At 38.0% G+C, this 20278-nt stretch overlaps 1 protein-coding gene across 1 annotated transcript; it reads left to right on the forward strand.

Moving 5' to 3' along the window:
- The first annotated feature begins 50 nt into the window (after nt 1–50).
- On the forward strand, nt 51–12239 carry LOC106085159 (serine protease inhibitor 42Dd). The gene is made up of 4 exons (XM_013249229.2): nt 51–161; nt 5515–6557; nt 6618–6756; nt 12064–12239. The coding sequence occupies exons 2-4, from the start codon at nt 5565–5567 to the stop codon at nt 12192–12194; spliced, it is 1263 nt and encodes a 420-aa protein (XP_013104683.2). The 5' UTR covers nt 51–161; nt 5515–5564; the 3' UTR covers nt 12195–12239.
- The last annotated feature ends 8039 nt before the right edge of the window (nt 12240–20278 follow it).

Below are 20278 nucleotides of genomic sequence, written 5' to 3' on the forward strand. Positions count from 1 at the left end.
ACAATTGTTCTGAAACTGCGTTTAACGAAAAAACTGTACTAAATCATTTTGGAGTTTCGTATGGGTAATTAGTTAACCTAAAAGCTTTGTGAAGAAAAGATATCGAGTGAGAAACGCATAGAAAATCGTTTATTTAAGAAAGAAAAGCTGAACCGTAAAATGTAAGCCATTTTTACAACTATCAGTCTTACAACTGAAAACACTCAAATGAGATGCTTTAATCATTTGATCTTCGTATTTTACCTACTGTGACATTTTGACAGCTGAAAGTTATAAAATTTCAATAGACGCGAAGTTAGCAAGTTTTTCATAGCAGATAAAAGACAGACAATATTCGTCATACGATTGGGTGTGATATATGCGAAATTGTATTTATATGCTTGAAGATCTTGAATAGTGTTTAAACGTGGCAAAATTTGATAAAATTAAGTTCTGCAATGCCGATTCTTAGGCATCCATGAAACTACAAACCTTAGCCAAATTTGACTAGATTTTCCCTCTCCTGGTGAGCAATAGGTCATATAGGAGTTTTGGTTTATATATCAGCCAAACAATGAATTAGACCCATTGTGATCAAACTCCATGTGGATGTCTTAAGTCATAACAGAAACGTTGACCCTTGAGGAGATGTTGCACAGCGGCTGCAGTTGTTGACTTACGGTATCAACCTTGGAAGCTTTGGTTGATACCATAAGTCAACAACTGCAGCCGTTGTGCAACATCTCTTCAAGGGCCAACGTTTCTGTTATGGCTTAAGACATCCACATAGAGCGTGATCACAATCGGTCTAATTCATTGTTTGGCTGATATATTAACCAAAACTTTGATATGACAGAGCGCTATAAGTGCTTGGAATGGAACGGACGAATGGAACCTATCTATGGACAAAAACGAATCTCATTATCATTAGACTGTAGCGTAGTTTCAACAGACGGACGGACGGACATGGTAAGATAATCTTAGCATTGTACGAGGATCGAGAATTTATATTTTATAAATAGTATCCGAAATCGATATTCCCATGTGTTGCAAATGGAATGACAAAACAAATATACCCCCGTTCTTCGGTGGTGGGTAAAAATAAGTAAACACGTGCTAAGTTTCAACTGGCTGAATCTTGCAAACATTCTACCATAGATACTGCTAAACATTTCTACCTTCCAAATTTCTGTCAAATCAAGCTAATATTGAAGTTTCTAGGGGCCCTACAAGCCTAATTAACCCTTTGAAGAAACAAAATTAACAACCCAATAAAGTTTTGTTGATTTTTTTGCATATTCGTTCTTAAAATGGTCGTATTTACTAAGTAAAGTGTCGCCAAAATGGTAAAAATATTGCTCCTTCAATGAAAAAAACATGAGACATATATGTCCCATTGGTCCTCAAAGGACGAAAGTGTTTTCGAATATAGCTTAGAATTGAAAAATAGCCCCATCTTGCATTCTGTTTAGACTACCAGAAATGAAAACACCATAAAAATAAAGCATATGCGAATTGTTAAGGTGGGGGTGGCGGGTGTGGTGACTACATAATGAGCGTCAAAATGGAGTGTACAAATTCATTTGATTTACACGGTTTTTATTTAAGCCTTAAAATTTAATAATTATACAAAACTAGCCGAACCGGTCCTGCTCCGCTGCGCCTTCTTTAACACTCTAATATATTTTCAGGGTGGGGACACTTTGCCCTGAATGTGGATATTGTATTCGTGCCACTGTAGTCTATGTACGCTTATGACGCTGAACGCCTGTGTTCGAATCCTGGCAAAAACATCGGATAAAATTTAAAGCGGTGATTATCCCCTCCTAATGCTGGCAACATTTTTGAGGTACAATGACATGTAAAAACTTCTCTTCAAAGTGGTGTTGCACAGCGGCACGCCATTCAGACTCGGCTATAAAAAGGAGGCCCCTGATCATTGAGCGTAGCGCAGAGGTTAATATGTCCGCCTATGACGCTGAACGCCTGGTTTCGAATCCTGGCGAGACCATCTAAGAAAAATTTCAGCGCTGGTTTTCTCCTCTTAATGCTGGCAACATTTGTGAGGTACAATGCCATGTAAACAGTTCCCTTCAAAGAGGCCGTCTGAACTCGGCTATAAAAAGGAGGCGCCTTATCCTTTAGCTTAAACTTGAATCGGACTGCACTCACTGATACTAGAAAAGTTTGCCCCTGTTCCTTAATGGATTGTCCATGGACATAAATTTGCAAAATTTGCAATGCTGGCGACATTTGCAAGGTACCGTGCCATGCATGGTCCTGTAAAAAATTCTCCCCAAAGAGGAGTCGCACTGCGGCACGCCGTTTGGATTCGGCTATAAAAAGAGTCCCATATCATTCATAAATTCATCTTGAATTGGAAAGCACTCATTGATGTGTGAAAAGTTTGCCCCTGATCGGTTCGGGGGAAAATTTTTACTCTAGTTCCAAATATCTTTCTTGAGTCCTATATAACCGTATTGGTAAATATTTCCTGTTTGGGGGGTATTTTGGAGGTGGTCACACGACCATTAAAGCAAATAAAAGATTCGTACTCTACTTAAAAAAAAATGCATATGAGCCCCATAATGGGTGGGGTGGACCCTAGGGTCTTTGTCCCGAAAATTAATATGAATTAACCGAAAATCAATCAATTTCCACCCCCATATAGCTTTAATATAATAGGAAGGTTTTATGGGGTGGGGCGGCTCCCCAAACACATGGCTCTATATTATCGTAATTGGTCTATATATCCATTTGTGGGTTTTTGGGCGGCCCTCGTGGCATCCGACCCCAACAATAGAAACCATGTTTTGTTTTTGGTGACTGACTGAACTGTTTGTAGGGTGTTTGAGGGCTGTGGCGGCCACCGGCACTTTGCCATGAAAATAGATATACAATTCGTTCTTTACTCCCAAATACCGTTGATTTGAGCTCCATATTGCTATAGTCGAAAATGAAGTTCAGGTTAGGAGGTGATCTAGGGCGTGGCTCCAAACACTGGGTCATAATGGGTCAATTAACCTATCGATGTATTTTTAGTAGGAAAAGCACCATCTAGACTTGAACGCAAATTTTAATGTCATATTCGTAATCTACACTCAAATATCTTTCATAGTCAGCTGATGTGCCCATTTCGGGCTATTTAAGGATGGGCCGACCTCCCATTACTTGGACCTAATTTTATATGCCATATTTGTAATCTTCAGCCGAATAGTTTTCATTAGAGTCCCATATTGATGGGAAAGTCGAATATATCTGTTAGAGGAGTTTTAGGGTTTGGCGGCCCGCTAGGTACTTGGACCCAAAATTTAATACGATAATCGTTTTCTAATCTCCATTTCCATTCATTTGATACCCATATTCACTTTGATACTCAGTTCACTTTTGGTTTTGGGTGGCGTTTTTGTGGTAAGGGGTAGGGTCCGCCACCATTCGATATCTAAGAAGTAAAAGCGTGCTAAGTTCGGCCGGGCCGAATCTTATATACCCTCCACCATTGATCGCATTTGTCGAGTTCTTTTCCCGGCATCTCTTCTTAGGCAAAAAAGGATATAAGAAAAGAGTTGCTCTGCTATTAAAACGATATCAAGACATAGTCCGGTTCGAACAACAATTAAATTATATGTTGGAGACCTGCGGAAAATTTCAGCCAATTCGTATAGGAATTGCGCCCATTGGGGCTCACGAAGTAAAATAGAGAAAACGGTTTATATGGGATCTGTATCTGGCTATAGACCGATTCAGACCATAATAAACACGTTTGTTGATGGTCATGAGAGGATCCATCGTACAAAATTTCAGGCATATCGGATAATAATTGCGACCTCTAGGGGTCAAGAAGTCAAGATCCCAGATCGGTTTATATGGCAGCTATATCAGGTTATGAACCGCTTTGAACCTTATTTGACACAGTTGTTGAAAGTAAAAATAAAATACGTCATGCAAAATTTTAGCCAAATCGGATAGGAATTGCGCCCTCTAGAAGCTCAAGAAGTCAAATCCCCAGATCTGTTTATGTGGCAGCTATATCAGGTTATGGACCGATTTCAACCATACTTGGCACAGTTGTTGGATATCATAACGAAATACTTCGTGCAAAAATTCATTCAAATCGGATAAGAATTGTGCCCTCTAGAGGCTCAAGAAGTCAAGACCCAAGATCGGTTTATATGGCAGCTATATCAAGTTATGGACCGATTTAAACCATACTTGGCACAGTTGTTGGGTATAATAACCAAACACGTCGTGCGAAATTCCATTCAAATAGGATAAGAATTGTGCCCTCTAGAGGCTCAAGAAGTCAAGACCCAAGATCGGTTTATATGGCAGCTATATCAGGTTATGGACCGATTTAAACCATACTTGGCACAGTTGTTGGGTATCATAACAAAACACGTCGTGCGAAATTCCATTCTAATCGCCCTCTGAAGGCTTAGGAAGTCAAGACCCAAGATCGGTTTATATGGCAGCTATATCAGGTTATGGACCGATTTGAACCATACTTGGCACAGTTGTTGCATATCATAGCAAAACACGTTGTGCAAAATTTCATTCCAATCGGATAAGAATTGCGCACTCTAGAGGCTCAAGAAATCAAGACCCAAGATCGGTTTATATGGCAGCTATATCAAAACATGGACCGATATGGCCCATTTACAATACCAACCGACCTACACTAATAAGAAGTATTTGTGTAAAATTTCAAGCGGCTAGCTTTACTCCTTCGGAAGTTAGCGTGCTTTCGACAGACAGACGGACGGACGGACAGACAGGCGGACATGGCTAGATCGACATAAAATGTCGCGACGTTCAAGAATATATATACTTTGTGGGGTCTCAGACGAATATTTCGAGTAGTTACAAACAGAATGACGAAATTAGTATACCCCCCATCTTATGGTGGAGGGTATAAAAATTATATAACCTATGATGTTTCCTTCCACAAAAACCTACACAATCGGTGGAAATTTTAAGAAAATCGGTTCAGACATTTTTGGTTCTACGGAAGGAACAAACAAATCTAGCCTCATATTGTCATGGTGGGTCATATGCCCATTTGGGGCGTTTTTGGAGGTGGGGTGACCCCCTACACTTCGATCTGATTTTGTAAGCCATATTCTCAATCTACTCTCGAATACCTTTCATTTGGGCGCCATATTGATATGCACATTCAATTTGTCTGCTTTTAGAAGTTTTGGGTTTAGGGCACCCTCCTAGGTACTTGTACCCAATTATTTATATCATATTCGTATTTCCTAGAGCTCTTAAAAAGTCACCCTTTAAATAGCCCTGTTTGCACATATAAAACGATAGTTATTACAATTTTGAAAACGTTTGCTCGAAATTTGATACGGATTCTTTTATAACCAATTTAAAACGCTCCTTCGAATTTGTTCAAATTCGGTTCAGAATAATAAGATATAGGACCGATTTCCACAGTTTTCCAGTCCAGCGAAGTTGAAATATTCTTGTTCATGTTTAAATATGGTAGTTAAAAAAAACTCTCCCTTTTCCTCATTTTATTCATTACAGAAATTGTTCACCACGTCTAACCCCATAATAAAGTTCACATTTATATCAAAATGTCGTGTCGTTGCGCCGTCATATCAATAGTATTGACTGTTCTTGGAATAATTGGTTGCATTGCATTGGGAATTTTTTTAAAATTTCGTATGGATCACCAACCGAGGAATTCCATTGAAATCTTGCACTCTGACATAACCAAGTACGAGTTCACCAACAGCTTGGAGGCATTTAGTGGCAAACTCTTTAAGGAATTGTCACAAGCCCATGGGGATAAGAATATTGTCTATTCTCCCTTCTCCATAGAGACCTGCTTGGCTATGACACGCCAAGGGGCAGAAAATGAAACTGCCAAAGAAATGGATGCCAGTTTTGAGACAGAAGATAAAAATCTACGTAGTATCGCAGACAATTATCACACCATCTTGGAGAAATATGAGAAAAGTTCAATGCTAAATGTGGCCAATAAAATCTATGTGCAGCAGAATTACAAAGTACACGAAGAATTCAATAGAACATTGAGCAACGAATTCTTTTCTTCGGTGGAAAATATCGACTTTTCCCAAAATGTGGCAGCTGCGTCTCGCATGAATAAATGGGTAGAACTGAAGACAGAGAATGCAATCAAGGATTTTGTATCTTCCGATAATTTAAATGCTGATACGCGTCTTATGTTGCTAAGCGCTATACACTTCAAGGGAGAGTGGGCCACGGGCTTTGCCCCAGAAGCCACTACAGAAGAGGATTTTCATACCAGCGATGTTAATAATACCCAAAAAGTTCAATTGATGTACAAAAAGGATTTGTGTCATTATAACACCTTCTATGATTTGGATGCATCTGCCCTACGTCTGCCTTATAAGAATTCGGATCTTTCCATGTTGATACTATTGCCCAACTCCATTAATGGCTTGCCAGCTATGTTGGAAAAGTTGGCTAACACCACATTTGATACGATAATGAAGGATATGGAAACTCAGACGTATGTGAATGTGTATCTACCCAAATTCAAGGTGGAATTTGAAGTTGAGCTCAAGGATGTTCTTTCTAAGGTAATAATGGATCATCTAAATTCATACGATGTAATCGAATCTTTTGCTTTCAATTTCTAGATGGGTATGGGGAAAATGTTTTCATCTGGAGACTTTGGCAGTATGCTGGAAACCAGCGAACCCATGAGTGTGTCAAATGTCATGCACAAAGCTTTGATTGAAGTCAACGAAGAAGGCACTAAAGCAGCAGCGGCATCAGGTATATTAATTATTCTTAAATATTGGGTTGCCCAAAAAGTAATTGCGGATTTTTTAAAATAAAGTAAATGCATTTTTAATAATCTTAGAATGAACTTCAATCAAATATACTTTTTTTTACACGTTTTTTCTAAAGCAAGCTAAAAATAACAGCTGATTACTGGCAGAAGAAAGAATGCAATTACAGAGTCACAAGCTGTGAAAAAATTTGTCAACGCCGACTATATGAAAAATCCGCAATTACTTTTTGGGCAACCATAATTTGAATTACAACATTAAGATTGCATAGAATTGCTACATAATAGCATTCCGAAATTTTGTTCAACGGTTAAATAGTGAAATAACCTTGGACGTCTGTCTGTGGCAATCACACTGGTGGCGTACTGAATCCGAAAAAAGCCAATTCCGGGCAATATCTTCTTCAGCAGAAGACGCAAACTTCTCCCGATAAGGTTGAAATTCTGCTATACTAGCTCCCCCAATGTACTTTCATGTGCACAAGGCTATGTACCACTAAATTTTCCATGAACATTCCTTTAAGGAACAGGGGATACATCTCTTATATCAATGAGTGGAGTCCGATTAAAGTTTAAGCTCATTGATAAGGGGCCTCCATTATTTTGCCGAGCCCGAACGGCGTGCCAAATAGCAACTCCACTTGGTAGAGAAGTTTTAACGTAGCAGGCTACCTCACAAATGAAGCCAGCATTAGTAAGGGGACCATCACTGAAAATCTATTTGGTGTTCATGCCGGGGTTTTAACCCAGGCGTTCATCGTCATAGGCGGACATACTAACCTCTGCGCCACATTGGGCTCCCACGAAGAGGTTCGAATTTCCGGGAAAGTTTTCTTCTAACGTAGGCGATAATTGATAACAGTGGTGTCATCTGCGTTAGCTATCTCTAATAAGCCTTCAAAATAACGAATACCCAGGATTTTGAAGCTCATAAGCCCGTCCTTGTCGAAATTAACCAAATGCTCTAAAAAGAAAGAAGAACGGAAAAACGGACCTTCTACCGACGACCCCACATACGACTTTGGGAATATGATTTGTAAATCTTCACTTGAAATGTTCGAACTCTAAACAAACAAGTAATCAGTAAGGAAGAGCAAAAGTCGAGCGGTGCCGACTTTATAATACCCTACACCTACCCTATAAGTACAATGTGGGAACTATATCCAATTCTGAACCAATTGTGATGGACCTCGGCGAGCAAATGTGCAAACTGTAAAAACTACGATTGACAAATGACAACATTATGGCAAATTACCCAAAATTTGATGATTTGATGTACATATGGGAGCTATATCTAAATCTGAACCGATTCCGAGCAAACTTCTCAGATAATGTAGTAGTCGTCAAGGAAAGCGTTGTGCAAAATTTTGGCAAGATTAGTCAATAAATGCGCTTGCTTTGACTCTAGAAGTTAAAATCGGGCAATATATATATATATATATATATGAGAGCTATATCTAAATCTGAACCGATTTCTATGAAATTCACCAGTAATATCGAGAGTCAATAGAAAATCCCTCCTGCCGAATTTCAAGAAAATCGGTTAACAAAAGGCCATTTTATTGCATTATTACTGAAAATCGGACGAACATATATATGGGAGCTATATCTAAATCTGAACCGATTTTGACCAAACTCTATGTATATTGTGATAGTCATCGAGGAAAGCGTTATGCAATATTTTGGCAAGATTGGTCAATAAATGCGCTTGCAGTGGCTCTAGGAGTGAAAATCGGGCGATATATACATATGAGAGCTATATCTAAATCTCAACCGATTTCCATGAAATTCACCAGCAATATTGAGAGTCAAAAGAAAATCCCTCCTGCTGAATTTCAAGAAAATCGGTTAACAAAAGACCATTTTATTGCAATATTACTGGAAATCGGACGAACATATATATGGGAGCTATGTCTAAATCTGAACCGATTTTGACGAAACTCTATGTATATTGTAGTAGTCATCGAGGAAAGCGTTGTGCAATATTTTGGCAAGATTGGTCAATAAATGTGCTTGCAGTGGCCCTAGGAGTGAAAATCGGGCTATATATAAATATGAGAGCTATATCTAAATCTCCACCGATTTCCATGAAATTCACCGGTAATATCGACAGTCCATCCATCCTGCCAAATTTCGAGAGAATCGGTTAACAAATTACCATTTTATTGCATTATTACTGAAAATCGGACGAACATATATATGGGAGCTATATCCAGATCTGAACCGATTTTTTCCAATTTCAATAGGCTTCGTCTCTAGGCCGAAAAACATGCCTGTACCAAATTTGAAGACAATCGGATGAAAACTGCGACCTGTAGTTTGTACACAAATTACCATGGACAGACGGACGGACAGACAGACGGGCGGACAGACAGACGGACGGACAGACAGACGGACATAGCTAAATCAAATCAGAAAGTTATTCTGAGTCGATCGGTATACTTATCAATGGGTCTATCCCTTTTCCTTTTGGGTGTTACAAACTAAATTATAATACCCTGTACCACAGCAGTGATGTAGGGTATAAAAACGTGCTTAGTTCGGCCGCACCGTGTCTTATATACTCCCCACCATGGATAGCATTTGTCAAGTTCTTTGAATGACTATTTCAAATATATATGACTTATACCAAGGTAGTGGCCGATATGGAAGTTGTGGACTAATTTAGTTCACTGTAGGCACAATTGTTGGAAGTCATTCCAAAACTCCACGTGCAAAATTTCAGCCAAATCGGATAAGAACTGCGCCCTTTACAGGCTCAAGAAGTCTTATCGGGAAATCGGTTTAAATGGCAGCTGTATCAGGTTATGGGCTGATTTAGTCCACACTCGGCACAGTTGTTGGAAATCATACCAAAATTCATTCGTTTTGCGCTTCTTTTGATTGGTCACAAAATTATTTCACTTTGTTGGTGGATTCATCCAGCTTAGACCAATGGTCATTACTTTTGCTTTGCTTCTATATTAAATAGAAAAGCAAAACAATAAAAACCCTTGAAAGAGTTTCAGCTATGTGTTGCGTTAAATGTATTGGGGGAGGGCTGCAATAATCGAGATTTCATCCCTTGCCAGAGGGCTCATCAGGTTGCTATGTTATTCTATGGCAATCAATGATTGTTTGGATAACAAGTTTTGGCTTCGTGTGTGTTGTTAATGTCGTTCCGTTTGTAACATCTCGAAATATTCGTCTAAGATCCCATAAAGTATATGCATTCTTCATCGTCTCGAAGTTCTGAGTCGATCTAGCCATGTTCGTCCATCCGTCTGTCAAAATCACGATAGAGGTCGAAAGCACAGAGCTAGTCACTTGAAATTTTGCAAATATACTTAAAATCGATGAAGGTCGTTGGGGATTGCAAATCGGCCAAATCGGTTTAGATTTAGATATAGATCCCGTATAAACCGATTTCACGATTTGACTTCTGGAGCCCCTGGAAGCCGCAATTTTTGTCCGATTTGACTAAAATTTTGCATGTGGTGTTCCGTTATAACAACTTACAACAATTGTGAAAAGTACGGCCTGAATCAGTCTATAACATGATACAGCTGCTATATAAACCGACCTCCCGATTTTATTTCTTGAGCCCATGAAAATTGCAATTTTTGACCGAAGTCAAATTGGGAGATCGGTTAATATGGGAGCTATATCAGGTACTAGCCCGATTCGGACCGCACTTGGCGCAGTTGTTGAAAGTCATGTCAAAACACCACAAAAAAAATTTTCAGCCAAATCAGATAAGAATTGCGCCCCCTAGAAGCCCAAGAATTCTTATTGGGAAATCGGTTTATGTGGATCAGGTTATGGTCTGATTTAGTCCCCACTTGGCACAATTGTCGGAGGTGTTACCAGACTTTATTCTTTTTGCGCTTCTTTCGATTGGTCACAAAATGATTTCATTTTGTTGTTGGATTCATCCAGCTTAGACCAAGAGAGTTTCAGTTAAGGGGTGTGTTAAATGTATTGGGGGAGGGCTGCAATGATCGCGATTTCACACTTTTCCAGAGGTCTCATCAGATTGCTATGTTATTCTATGACAATCAATGATTGTCTGTATAAAAGGTTTATATGGGAGCTGTATCTAAATCTGAACCGATATGGCCCATTTGCAATCCCCAACGACATAACTCGATAGAAAGTAAGTGTGAAAAATTTCAAGCGACTAAATTTACGCGTTCGACCTCTATCGTAATTTCGAAAGACGGACGGGCATGGCTACATCGATTATGAGTTGACATCTACCATGCTATCGGTGGTCTCTTTATAGCATTGCTGATTTATATTTCGTGGTAGTTAAATGAAAAGATTTCTGTCAAATCGGAAAGAAATTGCGGCTTGTAGGGCTCAAGAATACAAATCGGGAGATCGGTTTATATGGGAGCTATATCAGGTTATAGAGCGATTGAGACCGTACTGTTGCACAGTTGTTGGAAGTCGTAACGAAATATGTCACGCAAAATTTCAGCCAAATCTGGTGGGAATTGCATCCTCTAAAGGCTCAAGAAGTCAAGATCCAAGATCGGTTTATATGGCAGCCTTATCAAAACATGGACTGAAATGGGTCATTTACAATCCCAACCGACCTACACAAAAAGAACTAATTGTGCAAAATTTCAAGCGGCTAGCTTTACTTCTTCGAACGTTAGCATGCTCTCGACAGACAGATGGACGGACGGACGGACAGACATTGCTAGACTTTATCTGGTCTTAGACGAATTTTTCGAGGAGTTACAAACAGAATGACGAAATGAGTATACCCGCATCCTATAGTGGAGGTTATAAAAGGTATATCGCAGTTATTACGAATCAAACCCAAGTCTGACTTAAAGCAGCATTTAATGATAATGAGTTATGCATGTAGACAACAGCCCCGCAAAATTTATTTTAAGTAAAGCCATGGCACTTTAATCTGGTATCATAGGGTTGTGTGAAAAAATAAATTTAACATATATTAATTATAAGAATCTGTATAAGAAGCAGCTTTTTTTCAAATTCTAAAAATATTGGGTTGCCCAAAAAGTAATTGCGGAGTTTTCATACAGTCGGCGTTGACAAATTTTTTCACAGCTTGTGACTCTGTAATTGCATTCTTTCTTCTGTCAGTTATCAGCTGTTACTTTTAGCTTGCTTTAGAAAAAAAGTGTAAAAAAAGTATATTTGATTAAAGTTTCTTCTAAGTTTTATTAAAAATGCATTTACTTTCTTTTAAAAAATCCGCAATTACTTTTTGGGCAACCCAATAATATCGCCTTCTATTACCACTAATTAATTTTTTTTTTTTGTCCGATTTTTAGGTCTTGCCTTCACCGCTCGAAGTGGAGCAGAAATTCCGTCGCCCTTCTTCAGAGCAGATCATCCATTCTATTACGCCATCATAGATGAGGACAATGTGCGAATGTTTGAAGGAATTTTTGTTAATGCTTAGATTAAAATTATAATTTAAAATTTAAAACAAGTATAATATATATATATATATATATATGTCAATTTCATCTTAAAATTTTCTAAATAAATTTAAAAAAACCAAGTAAAGGCGTGCTAAGTTCGGCCGGGTGGAATTTTACAAACCATGCATTCTGCTAAAATTTATACAAAATAAATGTATTTGAAGGACATGATTTTATTCTACATACCATACTTCTGTCAAACCAGCAAACATTAAAGCTTCTAGGAACCGAACAAAGATGATAAATAGACCGGTTTACATGGGAGCTATATCAGGTTATAGACCGATTTGGACCGTATTTGGCACAGTTTGGCACGAAACAGTCCAATTGGACAAAAATTGCGACTTGCAATGTCTCAAGAAGTCAAATCGGGAGATCAGTTTGTATGGAACCTATATCAGGTTAAAGACCAATTTGAACCGTACTTAACAGAAAAATCGGACAAAAATTGTGGTTTCTAAGGGCTCTATAAATCAAATCGTTAGATCGGTTTATATGGGAGCTATATCAGGATTCGGCTTAAAATGTACTCTTATTAACTCAGTTTGTTATTGAACTATTTATTTTGTAACAATCCAATCAGGTATTGATTGAGGCTTCTGTGGCCTAAAGAAAGTCATATCGATGAATCGGTTATATCCATTTATGAACTTATCGGGTAAGGATTCGGAAGACACAAGGGTATTTCACATGCCAAATTTCATTCAAATCAAACAAAAATTAAGGCTTTTAATTAAATTCAAAAAGTCATCTACAGAGATCAGCCTATATGGTGGCTACATATATTTATGAACCTATCAGGATGGGATTCGACGGCCTAGGTGAACTTCACGTACTAAGTTTCTATCAAATTTGATGAAAATTGAGGCTCGAAGGCGAAAGAAAGTCAAATCCGGACATCAGTTATATAAGTTTTTATACCGACTAGGATCACATTTGGCACACAAGTTGGAAGTCAGAGCAGAAGTCTTTGTCCCAAATTTCAGCCAAATCTGCACAAAATTGAGGCATATATAAGCTCAACAAGTCAAATCCGAGGATCAGTTTATATAGGGGCCAGGGACGTAGCCAGGATTTTATTTGGGGGGGGGGGGAATTTATATTGCTACGGCAATATAAATTCTCAAAATTCGGTGACATCGATGGTACACCCAATATCATGATGCAACTGTATCGCAATTTTAATAGCTTGAGCCTTATCCATTAAGAAAGAACATTTCGAAAGTTTTATTGCCTAAATATTCGAATTAAAAAAAAAAACTCTAGTCGGTCAATAAATACTGTCAAGGTGGAACTGTAGCGCAATTTCAAGATCTTTGGCTCAATCCGTAAATAAAGTCCCATTTTGTACATTTTAGCATGTAAATGTACGAATTCCAAAAAAATCTTCTAATCATCCATTACACCCTGCCAAGATTTACCTGTATCCCTAATTTCACAGATGTAGCTCCGCCTTTAAATAAAGTACCACTTTGTACGTTTTTTTCCTCTAGTCGCTCGGTACATATTGGCTAGATGTATCTGCATTCCAAACTTCAGAGCTGTAGCTCAATCCATAAAGAAGGTGCCCTATTGTACGTTTTAGTACTAAAATGTGCGAATATCAACAAAATCTTCTAGTCGTCCGATATATGCTGCCAAGATGTGTCTGTATCCCAAATTTCAGATCTGTAACTCAATCTATAAATAAAGTACTTAATAGTACCAATTACAGCACTTTTTTTCCACTCCTGGTACGATTTCAACATATCATATTTGGTACAACTTATCGCATATTTGTCAAGATATCGATCATTTTTTGCAATTTTTTTAATGTTACCCTTTGCCGTTCATTGTAAAAACAAATAAGCTATTTCGTACTTTTTGGTACCAGAATGTATGATTTGTTAAAATACCACTTAGTCAGCCAACATATATTTTTCTTAGTAGAATCTACATGTTAAATTTCAGAGCTCTAGTTCAATCCGTAAGGAAAATATAAAATGGTACCAAATATGGTACTAACCGTACGTTTCTTACGTTGCCATTACTATTTTTCAAGATTTTTCTATCTACCTCCATTATTTGACAACAACAGCCATTTAAGATAAATTTAATGCAATGTTCACCTATATCGTACTTTTTTGGTACTTTTTTATTTGAAAATGTCCAAAAACTCTTTTGGCATGACAATTTAGGTTGCCATAGTGTACCTAAATTTAAAAATTCAAAGCTCTAGCTCTACGAGGTACAAAAAGTACCAATTGCGGTACTAAAGGTACCATTTTTTGTACTTCCGGTACTATTGTGGGAATTTTTTGTAACCAAATCTTATTTTTTCGAGACGCTCTTTAAATTGAGCCCAAAATCATAATCCTAGCCCCATCCGTTCGCAATGGATTAAAAAGTACCATTTCGTACTTTTAGTTCCCAAACGTACGAATATCATAAAACCCCATCTTATCGCGCGTCTACTACCCAAGACCCACATTCGTGCCACTCGTGTAACTCTACGTTGATCAGTCAATCACGTGTCTCTTTTATATAGAGATAAAATTTTATCAAAATCGGACAACGGGGGGTCCGCACCCTTCATTATATCAAAAAATGAAGTACCCAATTTTCACCACGGATCCATAACGCACCTTCTGTGCACCATCTTCAAAAACAAATCGGCTCAGCCGTTTTTGAGTCTATACGGAACACAAAAACAAACATTTTTATATACCAGCTAGACCGGTGTGTTTACAGCCCCCTTTTATCCACGATTGTAAATTATTTATATTTTCCTTTTTAACTCTCAAATAACTTCCATTAAAATCCCATATTGTCCGGTTAAGTGTACATGTCCATTTGTGGCTTAATTTTGAGTGGGGCTACTCCCCGGGAATTGATCCAAATTTTTATATAATTTCTCTATATACAATTTCAAGTACCCTTCGCTTAAATCCCATATTGTCCTGATTGGCCAACCTCTCCGTTTGGGGCTGATTTTTGAAGTGGGGCGGCCCCCTGGGATTTGATTATGATAAATTTTTATATAAATTTTGTATTCTATTTCCAATTACCTTTCATTTGATACCCATATTGCCCCAATTGGTTTTTGGGGGTAGAGTATGCTCTCCGCCACGTGAGGTCGAATTGTCATATCAAGTTCGTACTCCTCTCCTAAATACCTTTTATTTGATACCCATACTGTATCAATCGGTAAACATGTTTGTTTTAGTGGGTTTTGGGGTAGGGCCCCACACGGTTACTTTACCCCAAAGTTTTATGACAGTTTTGTTTTTTTGGCTTACCACAAGCTGGCATACGCCATGATTGGGCATTTTTGAAAATTGCGGTTCCAAATGAAGTACCTTATTTTTACCAGAGAGTTAAACTCTACCATTAGTGAAAACTTCATGAAAATAGGTTCAGCCGCATTTTTAATACCATATTCGAATTTGAGTCCCATAATATCACGATCGTCTAATATGCCCACTTGGAACGGTTTTAGTTTTGGGCCCTACACCACTACTGTGGTACCGGGTATTATAACTTAGTACATTTGTTTGTAACACCCACAAGGATAAGAGATAGACCCATCGACTCAGAAATACTCTCTGATTCGATTTGGATATGTCCGTCTGTCTGTATGTCTTTCTGTCTGCCCCTGTTAATTTGTGTACAAAGTACAGGTCGCAATTTTCATCCGATCGTCTTCAAATTTGGTACGGGCATGTTTTTCGGCCTATAGACGAAGCCTATTGAAATTGGAAAAAATCGGTTCAGATCTGGATATAGCTCCCATATATATGGTCGTCCGATTCGCAGTAATAATGCAATAAAATTGTCATTTTAGCACCGATTCTCACGAATTTTGGCAAGAAGGATTCTTATGGCTCCCGACATTACTGGTGAATTTCTAAGACATCGGTTCAGATTTAGATACGGCTGCCATATATGTATATCACCCGATTTTCAATTCTAGAGCCACTGCAAGCTCATTTATTGTCCGACTTTGCCAACATTTTGTACAACGCTTTTCTCGACGACTACCACAATATCGGAGAATCTTGCTCGAAATCATTTCAGATTCAGTTATAGCTCCCATATATATGTTCCCCGGATTTTGAGAAATATTGCAATAAAGTGCTCATTTGTTAACCGCTTCTCTCTCTTTTGAAGATCCGTCCACCAGATCACAACACCATATAGCATTTAAGATCTGACAACTGCAGTATAAACCCAGTTCATGATACGAGGTTTGAGCCACCAACTTTTCCCAATGGGTCCGTTGCAGGTGTATAGGGCAAGAGTCGCCTTTCTTGACAACAAAGCGGTGGACATTTTTATACCCACCACCCTAGGATGGGGGTGTTCTAACTTAGTTATTTCGTTTGTTATACCTCGAAATATTGATCATCATATATTCGTGATCATCGTGATATTCTAAGTCGATCTAGCAGTGGCCGTCCATCCCTCCGTCTGTCGGAAGCGGTCGAACGAATTAAGATATCCGCTCACATTTTCCACAGATACTTCTTATTAACGAAATTTTTCACATTTTGGGGACTGCAAATGGGCCATATCGGCCATAAATTGTATCGCATCTATGATACCACAATTAACCACACTCGACAACCTTGTTTTTTAGCTGTACTTTTCCTAATGCATGTATTTTTGTGAAATTAAACTGGGTACACGGAGCAGCAGCGAAAGCCATTGTCGTTGTCTTAGCGTTCGAAGCCATCAATACAACTTCCAACGGATGCCATTTGTCACAGAAAGAATGTCTGTCATTACACAAAAATACATGCCTTGGGAAAAGTACAGCTAATAGACAGGGTTGTCGAGTGTGATTAATGTGGTAATTGTATCATAGATGCGTATTCTCTATTAATACGATTCTAATACAACATACCAACGCACGGCCCTTGAAGCCATCACACCTAATATGGTTGAAAAGTCTTCTAACCAAAAATGAAACGCGTCCCATAGTGGTTGGTGTGTGTTGCTAACTTTGGCTTTCCTTTTTCATTTGCATCTCTGATCATTGAGTTCGCCTCGAAAGAGAAACAAACAGAAATCGTAAAATGTAATGATCTCGCCCTAACAGGCAAAAAACTTGAAAATTAAATATTCATCCATAATCTAATGTAGCTCCCATATAAACCGATCTACCGATTTGAGATCTTGAGACCATGGAATCCGCAATTTTTATCGGTTTTGGCTGAAATTTGGGACATATTGTTGTTTTATAACTTCCAACAACCGTGCAAATATTGTATTGTAACTTCCAGCAAATATGGTCCAATTCGGCCTATAACCTGATATAGCTCCCATATAAACCTATCTCCCGATTTGACATCTTGAGACTCTGGAAGCCGCAATTGTTATCCGGTTTGACTGTAATTTTGCACGGAGTGTTCGAACAACCGTGTCAAGTGCTGTGCAAATCGGTCTATAACATGATATCGCTCCCATATAAACCGATCTCCTGATTGGGCATCTACAATCTTAAGAAGCTTAAATTTTTGGCTGATTTGGTTCAAAACTTTAGGTACATTAAACGTCTCCCCTTCAACTAAGTAAATTTTTGTAAATTTCTAGTAAAATCCATGGTGGTTGGTTCCCAAGATTCGGCCCAGCCGAACTTTGCACGTTTTTGCCTGTTACTTCTTACTTTTAAAGACCGTGTTTCGGTATTCGGTTGTTCTGAGAATGGCATGGGACAATACAAGCATATGTTATAGTTGTTCATGTCAATTTAATTTTACATTTTATATACAGCTGGATACAGTTGCAAGAAAAGTCTCCAAATTCTATAACGAAGTGAAAACCTTGATGCTACGCTGCTACTGACCCTTCTCAATATAGTTCATGGGTAAGTAAGTTAAACTTCCTACAAGTTCTTGGAACAGACAATAATACAAGAGTTATGAATCAATAAGATTTTATCCATATGTTCTTGAAAATAAAAATTTCCAATGATAAAAATTTCCCCCCCTTCGTAAGAGTCAACGAAGCCAGTTGTGCACACAAACGGAAAAACAGAAAAAAAAACAAAAATTGAAAAAATACCGACTTTATGCTTATTGACGAAAAAACAAAAACGGATTTCTATACCCTCCAACAAAGAGAGACATTCATAACAAGTAAAAGCATGCAAAGTTCGGTCAGGCCGAATTTTGGGAACCCACCACCATGGATTCTGTTAAAAATTTCTACCAAATAGGAGAAAAATTCAAATTAAAAACCGCTTTAGATCCTACTTGGTACGATTGTTGGAAGTCATAACGAAACACTATATGCAAAACTTTAGAATTATCTGACAACAATATCTATATGCAAAACTTTAGAATTATCTGACAACAATTGCGGCTTTTAGGGGCCCAAGGTGTCAAATCGGGAGCTTTAAAAGGTTGTTGGCCGATTTGGGCGGTACTTGACAAGGTTGTTGAACGTCATAACTTAGCAAATTAGGAGAGCTATATCCAAGTCTGAACCGATATGGCCCATTAGCAATCCCCAACAACCTGCATTAAGAAGAAGTATCTGCTTAAAATTTCAAGCGACTAGCTTTACGCGTTCTACTTCTATCGTTACTTCCGCAGACGGAATTGGCTAGATCAACTTAGAATTTCAAGACTATCAAGAATACATATAAACTCAGGGGGTTCAGCTCAATATTTCTAGGTGTTACAAACGAAATGACTAGACTAGTATACCCCAATCCAATGGTGGTGAGTAGAAAACATATATTCACTTAGGTTGCAATGCCTTGAATATTGTGTTACACAGAAAAAAAAAATCGCAAAAAAAATATCTTTTAAAAATTTAATTGAAAACCCAACTGTTTCAATGAAAAAATTAATTGGTTCTATAAATTTTTTAACTGAATCTGATTTTTTTTAATTGTAGTAGTGATTGAAATGTTTGCCATTTTCACTAACAAAATTAATTGATACAATCAAATTTTTAATTGAATTTGAATTTTGTTCATCACAATTGTGATTGAAAAATTTTGCAAATTTTAATCAAAAAGTTAATTGATTCAATCATTTTTTTAATCAAATCTTAAATTATTAAGTAAGCTGATTAAGTTAATTTAATTAAAGGATATTATTGCCATTACAATATAAAGGAAAGACGATTTCAAATAACCATACGGGCAACACTACGTCCCGGATTAACCCGATTGAGTCCTTCATTGGCCAAGGGTTGCCGCCTCAGTGCACAACAGATTGCTACGATAACACAACAAGTCTATGAGGCACCTCTACCAGACACCCGCAATAGTTTGTAAAACCCTTAAGGAGAAATCTTTTTTATACGGGTCGCCGCGGACCCCTGCCATGTTCCGAAACACATCAGCCTACTGAATAAAGACGATAATTGGTATATTCATAAAATTCCAATAATTTTTAATTGGATCAATTAAAAAATTAATTGAAAAGTTCAATAACTCAGCCAGAAGCATTGCAAGACCGAAAAAGTCACAGTTTGGTGCGGTTTATGGGCTGGTGGCATCATTGGACAGTACTTCTTCAACAATAATGCGAATCGTAACGCAACTGTGAATGGTGAATGCTACCGTGAGATGATATCCAACTTTTTTTTGACCAAAATGCAAGAGCTTGACTTGCATGACATGTGGTTTCAACAAGACGGTGTCACATGCCACACAGCACGCGTAACAATGGATTTATTGGGAGGCGATTTCAGTGAATATCTTATTTCACGTTCGGGACCGGTCAATTGGACGCCAGGATCGTGCGTTTAACGCCTTTTGAATATTAATTGTGGGGCTATGGTAAAGCTCATGTTTATACAGACAAACCTGCTTTAATATACGCATTGGAAGACAACATTGAAGCATTTATTCGTGAGATACCGGCCGAAATATTGGAAAGAGTATGCCAAAATTGGACTAAGCGGGTGAACCATTTAAGGTACAGACCCGGTCAACATTTGCATGAAATAATCTTTAAACATCAAATTATATGGGGCGTACGTACTATCGATTCAAATAAAGATGTCATGCATTTTTTTGAATTTTATATGACTATGTGGTATAGATTCTATACAGTCAGCTCCA

The sequence above is a fragment of the Stomoxys calcitrans genome, chromosome 5 (assembly GCF_963082655.1).
Source record: "Stomoxys calcitrans chromosome 5, idStoCalc2.1, whole genome shotgun sequence".
Lineage (NCBI taxonomy): Eukaryota > Metazoa > Arthropoda > Insecta > Diptera > Muscidae > Stomoxys > Stomoxys calcitrans.